This window comes from Vanessa cardui, chromosome 26, assembly GCF_905220365.1.
Source record: "Vanessa cardui chromosome 26, ilVanCard2.1, whole genome shotgun sequence".
NCBI classification, from domain to species: Eukaryota; Metazoa; Arthropoda; class Insecta; order Lepidoptera; family Nymphalidae; genus Vanessa; species Vanessa cardui.
The window spans coordinates 1,366,700-1,384,884 of NC_061148.1; the positions used below are offsets into that span (position 1 = coordinate 1,366,700).

The 18,185-nt window shown below is 32.7% G+C and overlaps 1 protein-coding gene across 1 annotated transcript in view; it reads left to right on the forward strand.

The window, feature by feature from the left end:
* Nucleotides 1–18,185, forward strand: part of LOC124540851 (nephrin) — a 265,139-nt gene that overhangs the window by 20,271 nt on the left and 226,683 nt on the right. The window contains exon 3 of the mRNA XM_047118615.1: nucleotides 14,070–14,219. Coding sequence (XP_046974571.1) covers nucleotides 14,070–14,219 — 150 coding nt within the window. The remainder of the gene's footprint in view (nucleotides 1–14,069; nucleotides 14,220–18,185) is intronic.

The window sequence follows — 18,185 nt, forward strand, 5'->3', positions numbered from 1 at the left end:
TCACGCGACCCATTTGTATGTTAAATCGTTGTTTAAAAACATACATTTCATGAAGAGTGTTTTTGTAATATGTACTTCAAATCGTTTCCACTCCCTATAGATGAAAAGGTTTAAAACTTTTAGAGATAAATGACTTCTAATATGTTTGGTATAAGTATATGTAAATAAAATTACATATACAAACTCTTTGCTTTCGTTATTTATTTAATCGAATTTAACTGAAAATTAAAAAAGCTGCTTGATTACAATTTACTAAATTGTTATTATTTAATAAATAATTAAGATACAGTTACTGGCCGGGTAAATAGCGGCGCTATGACTGTATTAGGAAAAAAAAAACAAATGTAAAAAGTACGAATAGAATTCGTCAGTTAAGAATGAAATAAAATTAGAACAAAATCTGTCATAAAATTCGAAATTTGAATTTGAAAGTTTCTCGACTTACTAGTTTTTTTTATTTTCAACCGACTTCCAAAAGGAGGAGGTTATCAATTCGGCTGACACCGGCTCCAAATATACCAATAACTATAACTACATTATATAATCGTTAATCGACTTTTAAGTAGTCTAATATTTTTCATTTCATTTAACTTAGGAAGACTCTAAAAAATATGTTGAATACGCAATTATTTTTATTACTTTTTTGTGCATATTGATTTGTTTTAAAATAGTGTTTTGTTAGAAGTCGGTTTTTCTTTTTGTTAAAATTTTTATTTATTTTATTTACGGATACAACAAATGTAACCAAATCTCTTTTTTATCAGCCTAAGAAAAAAAAATCAATAAAGGCACTTACAATTTCCCTATCGATATCAGGATACTTCAAAATTAAATACAAATACGTTTACAAGTTGACAGTTTAAATTTAGTTAAACCCCTGACCCTTTGAAGGCAGATAAGGGCGCGTCAATCCTGTGTTGGTCTGTGTCAAATTCGTTTGTTTTATCTCACCACCCACGTAAGCAATACTGACATAACTTTATCTCGTATTGATTGAAATAGGTCACATTTATTTTGAACTAGATATTACCCGCGACATCGTGCGCGTTTGAATTAAACAAAAACGTTATTCTTCATTTCGCAGATTTTGCGATAAATTATTAGTTCTATAAATAAATATTGGACAACATCACATACATTACTCTGATTCCAATGTAAGTAGCTAAAGCACTTGTGTTATGGTAAATCAGAAGTAACGACGGTACCACAAACACCCAGACCCAAGGCGACATAGAAAACTAATGAACTTTTTCTATATCGACTCGGCTGGGAATCGAACCCGGGACCTCGGAGTGGCATACCCATGAAAATCGGTGAACACACTAATCGACCATGGAGGTCTATATCAGGCAGCTTTTTTGTTATTAGGTCATTGGTAGGAGGCATCCGATGAGACGGTGAGGTACTGGACAGTATTTACATGTAATTATAAAATAAAAGTAGCTAAGTTACTCCTTATTACATTAGCTATCTGCCAGCGAAAGTTCTACCAAAATCGGTCCAGCCGTTTCAGAGATTAGCCGGAACAAACAGACAGACAGACAAAATAAGTAAAAAAAAAATGTTACTTAGGTATATGTACCGTGTATACGTACATATTACATATGTACACAAATTTTATCATATGTATCGATATTTCCCTTCAAATAAAACCAAATTATTAAAATAAAAATGAACGAAACTGTATCATTCGTGACCTCTCTCGTTCATCATTCAATGAATGAACGTTTAATTATGTTGTAAATTGCTTCATTATCACGTCCATTTAATTACAAATGTAAATCAATTATTTTACCAAGTTTTAATTCCACTGTTATATTTGTATAACTGCCGGCATATGTGAGTTTCCTGACAATATATACATGACATATAGGGCACAGTGGATAGTCCGAGGGGGGTTTTAAAACGAAGGTCACAGGTTGCAATACTGAATTAGCAAATGCGACTTTAAAATCTATTTTAATAATGCAATTTACTACACAATGTTCTAACATTGTGTAGTAAATTGCATTAGCTGAAAATTTGCACCAACAAACTTCTATTTAGGTCAACAAAAGACTTTCGTCTAAGCTAAATATTTGCACCTTTACATTCTATTCGAGCCAATAAAAGATTTTCGTCGATAATCAATTACATAGTATAAAATAAAGTCGCTCACCGCTGTCTGTCCCTATGTAAACCTACTTATTTCTTTAAAATTACGCAACAGATTTTGATGTGGATTTTTTTTAATAGATAGAGTGATTCGTGAGGAAGACTTTTGTATATAATAATAATACCTGGACAATATAGTAAAGAAATACTTACAATTTTAAAAGTTTCTAATGTAATGTCGTAAATAAACAAATTCTTTAGTATACTTATTTACTTTTAGTTTTACCACGTGCGAAGCCAGGTCTGGTCGATAGTTACATTATGTGAAAAACTACATAAGTTGAGGACGCTTGTACGAACGCACACATACACATTAATATGCACAGACGCTTACACACGCACGCACACACACACAAAAAACTTAAAATAATAGATTATATCCAAGCAATGATATATATACTTAGTTGTTAAATATACGATTATATAAAACAATATACTGAGCGAAAGAACGATATCACTCCCGTACCCTCATTCATCATTCCGAAATGAATGAACGTTTATTTTTCTCTGTAGATTGTCTCATTAACGAACCCCTTTTAAAAATAAATGAATGTCGAACTGTTTACGATGAGAATGTATTTTTACCGATTCCGTAACAAAAAAGGATGATAATGCATCATTTCCTACTTATAATATTATAAATGCGAGTTTGTGAACAAGTATGTATGTATGTTTGTTACTATTTCACGAAAAAACTATTGAACGGATTTGGATAAAATTTCACACTAATAGGTTATATATCAGAATAGCACATAAGCTACAATATGATATGAGTCGAGATGGTCCAGTGATTAGAACGCGTGCATCTTAACCGATGATTGCGGGTTCAAACCCAGACAGGCACTGCTGAGTCATGTGCTTAATTTGTCTTTATAATTCATCTCGTGCACAGCGGTGAAGGAAAACATCGTGAAACCTGCATGTGACAAATTTCATAGAAATTCTGCCACATGTGTATTCCACCAAGCCGCATTGGAACAGCGTCGTGGAATATGTTACAAAAACCTTCTCTTCAAAGGGAGAGGAGGCCTTTAGCCCAGCAGTGGGAATTTACAGGCTGTTGTTGCTACATTATAATTGGGTCATAATATAACAATACATATAAACTAGCCGTACGAAGACAGGCATATTGGCAGTATAAGTCATATGCTATCGTATCTTTACAAATAATTTGTTTTTATGAGGAAAGGAGGTCAACATTATAATCTGACTCTGAATGTGACTGACTGCAATTGTCATATATAAAGTGACTAAACGTCAATAGTAAATTAAGTGTAGTTGTGGGTTGTAGGTTTGATTCTCTCTCGAATTGTCATACCACTTCCCACTATGGGTAATCTGTTAACAAGAGAAATCCGGCGTAGGTGTTTCCATCTGCCCTTTATTATCTTCAGAAACTAACTTAATCCTAAAAAGAAAAAAATATAATAAATTGATTTAATTTAGCAAACTATAAACGAAAGAGTTTCTACGAAATATTAATTGACAATCTGTTGTGACTAAGCTCACTGTAAGTATATATAATTGATAATAACAGTTATAAACATACTATATTAATAGAATTTGTGATATCGAGAACAGTGTATGTTTCAGTAAATAAACATTAAAGAAAATTAGGAAAAACTTTTCACGTGTTAATATACAACTGAAATAAAACTCCATGATATTCTGAACAAATCCATAAATAAAAGGTGTATATCTAAATAGCATACCAAACGAATATGAGCCATGTCTATAAATAATAGAGTTCAATTTCGAATATCACCTTGATGTCATAAATGTGACGTTATGCCTGTTTTGGTGTTTGTCCTTCAACCGCGCTCTAACGGCTTGAAGAAATCCAATTAAATTTGGTAAAGAAGTTTATTACGTCATGTAATTCGGTAGATTTATTTTTTTCAATAGAATAACATTTACTGAAAAGAAATTAGAAATGAATAACGTAACAAGATGTAAGAGTAGCTGTTTTATGCGGCATTAGCTACGTTTTTCATCCCATACATTATATAGTAATTGGCGGTTCTTCTCGGTAGAATCTACTGTCCGAACCGGTGGTAGCTTCACTTAATTGTACAATGACGATTCAAAAGTGCTTGTATAAACTCACTTGAATAAAGTTTATTTTGATTTTATTTTAATGTTATTTATAGTCTTTTATATTTATCAATAGTTGGGCTATTAAACATATTATCGGTATCGGCTATAATGTGACACCCAAGGATTTGTTCTTAAGAATGAAAATTTCCATGTGCGTATAAATCTTTTATTTGATTATCATTACCTTACACTCCTGGTCCATTGATTGACGAACATTCGCCTGTAATGTCACAATTTTAGAGTCCATTTTGATCATTCCCCTGCAATTGATTCAGCTGTTACATTGTAAATATTTTGCTTGTTTATTCTGTTTCCACTGTAACTTTATCGTATAATAACAGGCGCACTGTAATGCTCAGTTCTTCTGATACACTTATGTAATGATCGAATCTGATCAATAGAAGCTATACAAACCAACACCAACACAAGCTTAACGTAAAAAGATTGTAATCTTAATTTTAACTAGTGCGTAATATCATTCACTTTTGTAGTGTAATATATTATCTTTTTCAATTATTGGGCTATTCGAAACCGTTTCACGGTCAAAAACGTTATAGCCCAATGGTCAGAAAATGTAAAGTAAATTTGAATGCCTTGTACTTTTAACGTTTTAACGTAACGTCATCAGTTAATAGAAACCTCTTTATTTGTGATGGATGAGATTATGACTAGTGTATGCAACCCGGATTCAAGTGGCGTGGTGTAGTACGCCCCAAGTCATCCAGTAGTAACATACATTAAAATCGCAAAAATATTTCTTCAAATGACATATCAGTTAATATATCACCCATAACATATAATAATGTGTATGTTTAATATATATGTTGTGAGTACATAATAAATAAAGATTATTGGACGTAATAAATATAAATATTCCATCGAGTTCGGATTTCGACGAACGAATCTGTACTTCAAATACGATGTCGAAAACTTATATGTCTATCTCATTACTTTTAATATCGTTAGGGTTCCGTATTGCTATAACAAAACCTTTTGATTACAATTTAATATTATGAGGTCATATTTCTTGTTTAATTGTGATGGACATATTATCTACTTCTACTAAACAAATTAAGATTTATAGTATAGATTTATTTTCTTGGTAGGGCTTTGTGCAAGCCCGTCTGGATAGGTACCCCCCTCACATAAGTTATTCCACCGCCAAACAACAGTACTCAGTATTTTTGTGTTTCGGTTTGAAGGGTGAGTGAGCCAGTGTAACTACAGACACAAGGGACATAACATCTTAGTTCCCAAGGTTGGTGGCGCTTTGGCGATGTAAGGAATAGTTAATATTTCTTACAGCGTCATTGTCTATGGGTGATGGGGACCACTTAATATGTCAATTTTATTTAAATAACAATTCATTTTGTTTATAAAACATAAAAAGGCGAACATGGGCAGCATAGTTGCTTCTGACACAAATAAAATGCGTTTAAATGTTTTACAAAAACGAAATATTGTTACGTTTTTATCAAGTATGTTTAGTATTGCCTTGTTAAAAAAGTCAAAAATACTTTATTTAAATATAATGTACTTTTGAATTGTTTCTTTTATTGAGTTCAAATTTATTTAGTATTGCAATGATAAAAAATAATTTAAAATTGAAAGTTGGGATTTGTACCCACAGTCATCGTTTAAGTTTCATGTATTCTCTTATTCTTATTCCATAATAAATATAGTATGTATAGATAGTAACCAAATAATACAAATAATATACCAAAACAAAAAAAAAATACATTTACATTTAAAACCGCGATCAGAATAGCTTTCGAACGCAATTGTTAAAACTAGTAAATCCGACAATGAATGATGCGAACAAAAGTTTTACACGGCCATTAAATTTATCATATAAAATATAAATCAAAAATTTTAATTGAAATATCTACGGAACCGTAACCCGTTTTCGATTTCACGCTTAACCTTCCCTAATCAATATCAGCGATGTCAACTTAATTGACTTAAAAAACTCCGACGCGACTAAATACTGAAAAAGTTCGCTCGCTATATTCCTGTCACCGTGTCCATTGAACCCGTACGGTTTCTTATACGAGACGACACGACTTATTAACGTTTGAATATATGTTTAACTTTTTATAAAAATAAAAAATAAAATGGACAACATCACATACACTACTCAGCAATTTAAATAGCTAAAGCGCGTTTTGTATATCTATACGTATATACCTGTTTGTACTTATATCTGAATATAATATTGGGGTAGTATCTACCTAATAGCAATTACCTTCGTCTATCGACAGAATAACTGACAAAGGTATTTAAATTCTATTTTAGTTACTTTTGAGCCTTCTTTTTCATCTATACTTCAAAATAAATCTCGTATAATAAACGACGACCTCCTCCGATATTTATTTAATAAAATATCTTCGCGACAAATCCCGTACAACAATGGGAACAGTCATCAACTTACATCCGATGTTTTGCCGACTTTTTCTTTCCGAAAGTAAAGTTTACGACGTCATCTCGACCTCTCGTATTTTTCTAAAGATCAATTCATTTTTCTCGAGTCGAGCGAAATCTTAAGTTTCGCGCCTAATATACAAAGTTTTTATGTACTCGTACGATAATTGGTTTTGTGAAACTTGAAAGCAGATTCGTTGATATTTCCAATATATATATTATAACTTGGGTAGGATGGGCAAATTGGTGATGATTGGACACCAATATCCAATGCATTGGCGATGTAAAAAATATAAACATTTTTGCTCATCACCAATCTGCCACCAACCTTGTGATCATAAGGTATTATGTCCCTTGTGTCTGTAGCTACATTGTATCATTATCCTGCTACTGCAATAACAATGAAGATGATATCATCTTCACCAATGTTGGGCACGACAGCCAATCTCTCTAAACCAAGAAAGCCTAGCAGTTAGAACTCGTGCATCTTAATCAATGATTCGCAATCATTCAAACCCAAGTTTTCATGTGCTTAATTTGTGTTCATAATTCATCTCATGCTCGGTGAAGGAAAACATCGTGAGGAAATATTTCTTTTAGCGTCAATATATCTATGGGCGCTGGTAATCTCTTAACATTAGTTGGTCCATTCCTCCTCAACACATATAAAAAAGCCGATTCAAAACTTCTAAGAAAATATCCAATTTGAATAAAGCTTTTAAAAACTGAATTTAATTTTATTCATGCCAATAATGTACGTAATATTTAAATGACCAGATGCACCATTTAATCTCATTATTTATTATCAATCATTACTTGTCCGGATAATTGGTAACTGACGTTGCCAATAAATTGGCAACTAACACCTGATGCCACATCCTGTAATTACTCCAACCATCGGAACTCGATAATAGAAAATATTGTAATACAATATTACAAAATGGTAGTATTAACTCGGCGTTATTACCACAGTAATGATATAAATTTAAAAGATCGATCTGTACATTATAAATAACCCAACAATTTCCACCAACAAGATTGACACGAAAAACACCCAATGCATTCCATTCTTATAACGAGATTATCGACATACCACTCATTATGAAAACCAGAAACTCATCATTATCAAGGAACTTGACAATTACAATAATTCAAAGAGAAAATTAAATTCAACTCTAATGTTTTAGAATTAGAGTCTATATTTCAGTGTTACAAGCTTATATAGTGATGTAGCGTCGATGGCTAGGATCGGTACGACCACTTATTGCTTTTGAATTTAGAACGACGCGGTCGCTTCAGCTTAAATGGTAAGTTATTAGGAATTTTGCTGGCTAGTGTTGGGATCAGATCGATACTGGTTAGGGCGGGGTGCTGGGGAACAGGGTGAGGGAAATGTGGGAATTTTAAATTTAGAATGTTACGGTTTGCTTGTACTTTTCTTTTTGTATTCTTTTTTTAAACGAGAGTATTTCTTTTTTTTATTTATTTTAAACATAACAATTGGGTTCGCGAATTAAAAAAAGAAAACGCACGGTACATATACAAACGTTTCGAAACCGCGATTTCGACTTCAAGTATATATTTGTGTATATTAATAAAAAGTATGATATACTATATACACAGAAACATGCTGCATCTTCTGGTTTAATTTTTATGTATATTGATTTAATAATATAACAAAAATCACCTCAAAATTAACACTGGTCTACGTCGCTACGTTTGGTATCCCTAATACTCAGGAATTTGGCTGTGGTCAGCCACGCACTCATATAACTGGAAGTGATACGCTTTTCAACGATGGCCACTAAATATAACATAGATATATGTATATATAAAATTACTACACACAATTTTTTTTTTTTTTTTGTGAAAAAATTTCACATTTCAAATAAAGAAGAAAAAAAAATCACACCTCAAAACAAACACGTCTACAGACACGTCAACAAACACGAAGATGCGTGTAAAAGCTAGTAGACACGAGTGACAATTGAAATAACAAACAGACTAGTTAATTTAAGCGCGCTCGCATGTGAGTCCTGTGCTTAAGGCTGACAGTGTAAACTATGCTTTACACGTGCCTTAATCCATAAGCGACAGCGGTCTTATGAATCTATCAGAGGTGTCATTATACCAAAAAATAATATTATATTATGATTATAGTAGTTCAAGTTAATTGATGGAAATAATACTATCCTTCGTCTAGGAAAAGTACAAAAAGAGATAGATGTATTTATGCTAGGCAAAAATGGCTTAGTTAAAAAAGGACCGATGTGTTTCTGTCTGTGTTTATGATGCTGAAAAAAGTATAATAAAATGTTGCAGAATGGTATCTCTGTTGAGTTTGTCTTCATCTATAAAAAACAAGTAAGTGTTGTTCGTTCTCTTGAGATGGTGATATGTTTTGCGAACGTATATTTTAAGAGTTGATATGACCCGTGGTTGGAATGCTTGAATTTTAACCAAAGATAAACAGTTCATTTTCAATGGTTGTCAAAGAAAGTAAATGAAATAGTTATCAACCAATCTACATCAAATCAAAACGTTCAAATAAGCTCAAAATATTTTCAAAGAGGTCTTGGTGTACACGGAGATAATAAGCTGTACACATTTTAAGTGGTTAGGAATCGGTTATATCATTTAAAAAAAACAATAAGTTATGTGCCATTTCTGTTTGGATGACTAACTTAGTTTTTATAATATTATGATTGTTAGTTCATTGACAATTAAAATAATGATTTGTACTCTCTATAAGTTTATAATGCTATATTTATGGGCAAATCACCGATTGATATACTAGCTAGAGGTATGTATATTTGCCGATTCGGATACGGATTCTCTCGGCTGTTGGTTGTAAGGTAAAAAAAAATAGCCGATATCTTTTCTTAAAGTTTAAGTTTGTTTCAGACCAAATTTTGTCCAATTAGGTTCATTGGTTTGGGCGTGAAAGAGCCACAAATAGACAGACAGAAAGAGTTTCTTTCACATTTATAATATTAATATAGATTGAAACAGATAATAAAAAAATGACATCATATTTCCATGTAAACTTTTTAATAAAGGATAAAACTTGATTATGCTATTAAGAAGTGAAATATTACAAAATAAATAATAATGGTTAATTATTAAGAAGCCTAAAGAATTTTTAGTACCAATTAGTGTGACCCATAAGTAATATAATTTGCGTTATTCGATAATCAAATTAACATATTACGTTTTTTGTTAAACTAATGCGTTATTTAACGTTGAAAGCAATATTGGTACTGAACTGGCTGTGACAATATTTCATTCAGAAACATCAATTAATTTCAGTATCCTTGATGTTCCATTTTTAAAAATTACAAGTATTCATAATTACCCCTCCAGTATAACCTACAGCTTGTGCTATCTAGATAGACGACAGCGATCAACAACAACAACAGTCTATAAATTTACCACTACTGGGCTAAGGTCTCCTCTTCCTTTGAGGAGAAGGTTCGCATATTCCACCACGCTGTTTCAATGCGGGTTGTTGGAATACGCATGTGACAGGATTTCTAAGAAATTAGATAAATGCAGGTTTCCTCACGATGTTTTCCTTTACCGCTGAGCACTAGATGGATTATAAACACAAATTAAGTACATGAATATTCCGTGGTGCTTGCCTGGGTCTGGACCCGCAATAAATTAAGGTGCACGCGTTCTAACCACTGGGTCATTTCGGCTCACCACAGCGAACAAGGAATCAATATTGCACCTACGATGTTTCACTGTATTAAGAAACAAACGCCATATGTACCATTACGAATATATTCAGGAGTTACTTTTTACGTTCGAACGTAATAAAACCAAACTAGCAACAGATTGGTCGGCTATTTGAGAAAATTAGGCTCTCATGCTGTTAACTCCTAACCAGCCTTAGGGAGCTACTTAAGCTATTATTATCACATTATTATCATTGACCCTGTTACTTACTGCTCGTCAAGAAATCTGTTCAATGATAGAGATTGGAGTTGTTCGTTGATTTTCAGGCAGGATACCTGCATTTAATTGCATATGATTTGTGAAAAAAGGAACTATTGAGTTCTTGTTGATTCCCTGTATTCTACTGACATTCCAGTTTACGAATGGAATTACATTTGGCTTCTCAAATGAAGTTTTTTCTTATGTTGTTTTTTTATGGAATAGTTTGGCGGACGAGCATATAGGCCACCATAGACAATGACGCTGTAAGAAATATTAATTATTCCTTACATCGTCAATGCGCCACCAACCTTGGGAACTAACATGCTATGTCCCTTGTGCCTGTAGTACACTCACTCACCCTTCAAACCGGAACACAAAAATACTGCGTACTGTTGTTTATCGGTAGAATATCTGATAAGTGGGTGGTACCTACCCAGACGGGCTTGCACAAAGACCTACCACCAAAAAAATAACTTTGAATGTCAAAAAACTACTGATTATGATATCTTAGATATGATCGTATATATAGTCGTAGTTTGGCAATGTATTTTATATATTTGGAAACGATTCTGCTGCGTTTCCGCGCAATATTGGAGATAAAAGTTACATAAAATAAAAAGGGTTAAGGATTTCCATCAAAAATAAAAGGATGCAAATATCTCTTGGAAAACTTGCGGGTCTGGAATCAAATTTTCACGTATTCGGCAATCTTCGAATATATTTCGTTGCTTCCTTAAATTTATTTTCACCACAAAACGAAAAAACCACAAGCCGAAGCTATTACATCGAATCAGTAGGTTTGTCACCTTAATTTAAACCACGACGAAATTATCTATTAGCTTTTGAAAATGGAATTATGTTTTTTTTTTTTAAATCTTCTGATTTGTGCCACAAAAACCGCCAGGAGCGTTCACCTCTGTAGAGTTAGTCGCGTCGCCTTATAAGAACACTCGGCGCCCACTTGCTCGTATCGTATTAGCCGATGAAGTGTTCTTTGTCTCTCCTTCGAGAAATCACGCTTTTTGTCTCGCTCGCTCCCTTATGGTGCCTTTTGTCTTACTCGCTTTGATAAGGATATCTTACTTTTTCTTTAAAATTTCTATTCACAAATACAACTTTGTCAGTACTCTCATTTCTTCCGTATTTTGAAATTGTATTTCTTTCTTTCTTTTTAAAATCCTTTTCCGTTTCGTGTCTTTCCTTTGACTTTGATATTTTTAATAAAGGACTCTTAAATCTATATTTATTTCATACATGTTTATTAATAAACTACGTATATATTTATTAAACTGAAAACATTTGGATACATGACAAAAAAAATGCCCATATTTTGAGCAAGGAAGAATTCAAATTTCAGATAGTACGTCATATTTTATCAAAAATACACTTCACACCAAATTAAATAAAGAAATGTGTAGCTATGTTACATAAAACAAGACTATGCAGAACGTACGACCCCTCATGTAAGCTAAGAGCTCTCAAAAGAAAACGTGAGAGGCACACGTAACTAACGCTCATATAAATATGCATGGAATTATGTTAGGAGCGAAACGATTTTTTTAAAAATATCACCAAAAGAAAACAGCAATAGTATGTCCACTAAGAGCCTTTGTAAGACTTTGTGCAAGCCCAGGTACCACCAACTCATCAGATATTCAACGATAAAACAGCAATACTTCGTATTATTATAATCCAGTTTTAAGAATAAGATACATTGTAACTTCAGGCACAAGGGACATAACATCTTAGTTCCCAAGGTTGATAACACATGGACGGTGTAATAAATGATTATTTCTTACATTGCCAATAACTTTAGGCGTTGCTGATCACTTACCATAAGATAACCCATTCGTTCATTTAAAAAAAAAAGATGATCATGTCTAGACAAAAAAGTAAATTTATAAACAGAAGATTTCAAAAATAGAACAAGACGGAATAAATTATAAACAAACATAAAATAATTAAAATAGGCAATGAGTGGCATTATTGTTTTAAATTACATTCCAATTTCAAATTCAGAAAAATTTAGATTCTCACTTATATTATTGTTATAGAAATATAGAATAGTATAGATGTAGGTTTAAAAGTGACGTTTTCTTTTACTGCTGAGTGTGAGATACATTTTAAAGGGATATTATCAAAGTTAAAACTCTGCGGTCTAATTTGAAGTTGTCTAGCTCAAGACTCAATTAAAAATAATCATATTTGAGTCCTCCTCAAATACAAAGGATGATCAATTGATACAATTACTCTGTAAGAAATTATACAAACAGTATTGTATTCACGAATCGAATAAAAAACAAAAATCTCTCTCGATACTATTCTTAGACAAAGATACCCATTGTGTTATATTCTTTAGATATTTTAAGAAAATTGATCAATTATTATCAATTCTCGTCTAATTTTTTGTAACGAGAAATAATAATGTCAATTCGTTGAAAACGAAAATTTCCTGCCTCTCAATCTAATCAATGTTGAATATATGCCGATCGGTCCCTGGGGGCAGATTTTCAATTGTACACCATAAACTCATTATCTCAACGCCTTTGTAGAACATCTGGATGGAGCTCGTTAACTATTAATAGGTTAAAACCTTTTTATTATTAGGAATCTTTGAATAAATTCAATACTAATTTACAATGAACGAACATCTAAATTGATATTAAAAAAAATATCATCAACCAAGTACATTTTAATTATTTAGTTAATTCTGTATTCATTTGTCCAGTATGTTCCATAATTAATACACCTATATCCTCACTCAAAGCTGAATCTCCATGTTCAATTTCATTAATTCCGGTTCAGTAGTTATTTTGTAATGAGGTGGTAAACTAACTGTACTAACATTAGCATTTATTTTACTTTTGTTAAATGCCATAATAATAATAGGTCCATTGCTCTTAAGCTTGGGTATATTGTGCAGCTATAATGCCTGTCGTTGGACTTATCATTAAGATTTATTAATATCTCGTCTGGTTACTTCCTTTGGAGTCAGGAAGTCTGACTCGCTTTTTGCCTCCACGTCTCAACATAGCGATCTAAAGATTATTGCCACTGTTCCGACTAGTTTTTCTTATGTTATAAAATTTGTAGCTACTTCTGTTTTATTGATTGATCTTGATATTATAATACTTGCTTCAACGCTCTTGATTTTGATTTTAATATTTATCTAAGCATAAATTGTTTTGTGTATATAATTCATCTCGTGCTTAACGATGAAGGAAAACATCCCGAGGAAACCTGCGTGTGTCAAATTTTAAAGAAATTCTGCCACGTGTGTATTCCACAAATCCGCATTGGAATATGTTCCAAACATCAAAGGGAAATGAGGCCTATGCCTAGCATTGGGAAATTTACAGGCTGTTGTTAAACTTGATTTTCATTATATATCCATGGAACTTCTTTAAAAAAGTAATGAAATAAATATATTCAATATGTAATTTTTTTTGTTTCAGCTCTCACGACAATCAACTGCTTTCAACAGCAATATTTTCGGGTACCACCGAAGAGCCTTCGTGTTCAAGAAGGTTCAGAAGCTGTACTAGAATGTGCTGTGGCGAATTTAGCTGGTCAGGTGCAATGGGCTAAGGATGGATTCGCGTTAGGTAAGATACATACTACTCTATATACTACTTTATATAAGAGGACTTATCTATGTGTGCGTGAGTTACTTATACAAGATTTGATCCTCGACATGATGAGATCATCATATATATACGTATCTGTTACATTATATAATTTATTATCCTTTTTTATTTTGTTCTGTTATTATTGCTATTAACACGACCTCCGTAGTCAAGTAGTGTGTATACCGGATCTACTACTACTAGTCTGTGTTGTCTTGGGTCTGATTGTTTGTGCTACCGTCGTTACTTCTGATTTATATAACACTAGTGCTTTAGCTACTTACATCGGGATCAGAGTAGTGTATGTGCTGTTGTTCCTTACTATTTCTATTTATTAGTTATTACTATAAAAAAATAATCATCCCGAAACTTCTAATCTATCAAAATAAAATATGGAAGTTCTTGCTGAACTACAAACTACTAAATAAATTTACACAATAGTTAACAAGATTTCTAGATTTAAACAGGAACATAATTTTGATATGTTAAATACCTTCTTATGTAACACTGGTTTAATAAAACAACAGATTTATCAGTAAAAAAAAAGGGGACAAGTGCGAGTTGAACTCGCGTGAAGAGGGTTCCGTACGATGTTACCTATCATGTTTTTTTAATCTGACCTTGTGGTCATTGTGGGCTTATTTTTTTCATTAAATATTCATCTACAAACCGATTCAACAAAACTTAACATTGGAGATAAAAAATATGTTCTCCCACACATTTCACCTGCAACCGTAAGTTGGTACGCACAATATTGAGTGATTTACCATGTTATTTTAATATCATGGACTTCTTATAGGTTTTCCTATAATCTATAAGGAGAAAAATAATTTCTGTATTTTTTTCAAAATTTTAGGTTCAGTAGTTTCGGAGATAAGGGGGGGGGGAATGGTCAATTTTAGTCTATTTTCTTGAATAACTTGGAAACTATTTATTTTAAAGTTACAAAAAAATAAATTTAAGATCTTCTCAACAAGACCTTTCATTTGATATGCCACACGAAGCAGTTTTCAGAATTTTTTTTTTTAATTTTCCTCTTCCCCCCCAAATATGACCCCCCATATACAGATTTCATCTGCTCACGTCACACCTCTGTATTTGGGTTACAGGAATTGATATGTGTACCAAATTTGAACTTAATCGGTCTAATAGATTCGGAGATAATTGACTGTAAGCGACGGACGGACAGACACACGAGTGATCCTATAAGGGTTCCGTTTTTGTATTCAGACTTACGGAACCCTAAAAACAAACAAAAGTAAAAACATCTACAATAATAAAATTTGATTTCATCTGCTTGCAGAGAGTATTTGTTAAAACAGATTCGAATTGAGGTCGTAAAGGACATTCAGAATGCCGATAAGGCTTTCCTGAATTAAACAGTTAAACGTAAATTCTTAAAAGAAGAAAAATAGACGGGCGGAGTTTTGATTAATGAAGTGTCAAAGCTTTAACGAGTGACGTTGGTCAAAAGATAAAAAATAACTAAAGATATCTCCGGAGATAAAAAGAGGCCTTAAAAAGAAGGTTCTTTTTTGGTCATTTGGCAAGGCATTGGTATAAAATTGAGTATAGCTTAATCTAATTTTAATGATTTTGCTTTAAAGATTAAGAACATTTTTTTTCGCAATACATCCTGAAACTGCGTTTTAATTTACATTTTTGATAAAAGAATTTAAAATCAGAACGTCATACCGCTCATGGATATAAACGACTTAAAATACCTTTTGAGTCGAGAAGGTTTTTCCATGATTTTTTGTCTTCACACATATACCGAGATAAAAATATGTGCTGTTCATAATTTTAATCTGTGACATTTTATTGATATGTGTTATAATATTTTATTTATTAAACCATCACGACTATTCATTCCCATACGCAAATCGAATACAAAAAAAAATACATGATCAATAACTTACTATCAACATACATACATTAGTATACATATACATTAGTATACATTTAAAATTCTAACGGTCTATTCTCAACACTGAATTAAGTAAGAATGATTTAATCTTAGTCAAATGTTCCAATTTTAAACTCGCAATGTTTTATAAAAACAGCACTTATCTCAAACTTTTAAACTGCAGCAATCAGCAAGCTCCTAAAATGTCCAATTAGCCGATAGTGAACTAATTTATCACGTGCCTCGAATACCAAAACTCGCTTATGATAAATCAGTAAATCCAAACAAAACCGTATCAGCTACGAAATTTACCAAGAGATTTTTGTTATCTATCCGTAAATCAGAAAATCGTATATATTTTTCAGGTATCTGAAACTTTCATCAGAATTCCTTTAGAGAACAACCGAATTCTTTCACGAAAACGCCTAAGCTCCAATCAAAAAGATCGATTTTCTAACAAAGAAAACGAACCTATCTGAATTTGACTAGGCATCCCAATCAGAGAGACAATGGCTGTATAAATAAACGACGTAGAACATTGAAGCGATTGATTGAGACATTCTGTAGATGGAGTCACGGAATATACATATACATTTCAATGGGTGCAGCCCAAATTGTTAGCGGAAGCGGATTACAATCTGTCATCTCGCTTTTCATAGCAGTCAATCAAAGTATTTAATGAAAAGGGACGAAAGTATGTAAGAGGAATGACTTGAAAAATTTGTAACATTTTTATTTTAAAATCTTAAATAACTTCTATGTTTTTTTAATACAACAACAACAGCCTGTCAATTTCCCATTACTGATCTGAGACCTCCTTTCTCTTGTGAGAATTTTGGAATATATTCACCACGCTGTATCAATGCCTTGATGGAATTCACATGTGGAAGAATTTCCATGAAATTAGACACACGTTGAGATGTTTTACTTCACCGCTGAGCACGAGATGAATTATAAACACAAATTAAGCACATGAAAATTCAGTGGTGCTTACTTGGGTTTGAATCTGTAATCATCAGTTAAGATGTTCTTTTCTGTCTAACCAATGGGCCATCTCATTAAATTTATTCCATTAGATTTTGATTCTTCCTTGAAATTACGTAAAATTTATAGTCGAAATTTCACGGAACTTTTTTATTCCGTTGAACATATTTAATCCATTAAATTCAACTAATATTTATTACATAGCCAACTTAACTGGCAATATCGTCTCATCGTTTGGCAGCATCCCTGCACTTATAGGCGACACAAGTGATGCGGTCAGTACAAGATAAGTGGATAACACTCGGCCCATTATACAACGAGATAAGAGTAATTTCTCATTCTCGAATGATATAATATCGTTTACAACGTTTATAGCACCTCTAGAGACATTGTCTCATTGTATTTGATTTGACATTTAGTATACTTGAGTAGTTGTCGGCTTCGCTCGCCTTTTAAGGAATAAGTTGTCGGACGAGCATATGTGCCACCTGATGTTAACTGGTCACCATCACCCATAGACAATGACGCTGTAAGAAATATTAACTATTCCTTACATCACCAACGCCACCAACCTTGGGAACTAAGATGCTATGTGCCTTATGCCTGTTACACTGGCTCACTCACCCTTCAAACTGGAACACAACAGTACTGCGTACTGTTGTTTAGCGGTAGAATATCTGATGAGTGGTTGGTACCTACCCAGGCCTTGCACAAAGCCTTACCACCAAGTAAATGGTTGGCATGTGTCAGGCAAAAAATGTAGCCTATGTTCTTTCCTAGAGTACAAGTTTGCTGCATACCAAATTTCATCGAATTCGGTTCAGTGGTTTGGTCGTGAAAGAACGAAAGATAGACAGACAGAGTTACTTTCACATTTACAATTATAATATATATTAGTCAATCAACCTTTAAATACATCTAATTTTAAAGCTGGATCAAAAGTTAGTTAATTATTATGCAAAAGCTATGGTACGTTATCAAAGGAATGAAAATCTGTACACTTTAGCTTGGTGGTAGAACTTTGTGCAAGCCCGCCTTGGTACCACCCGATCATC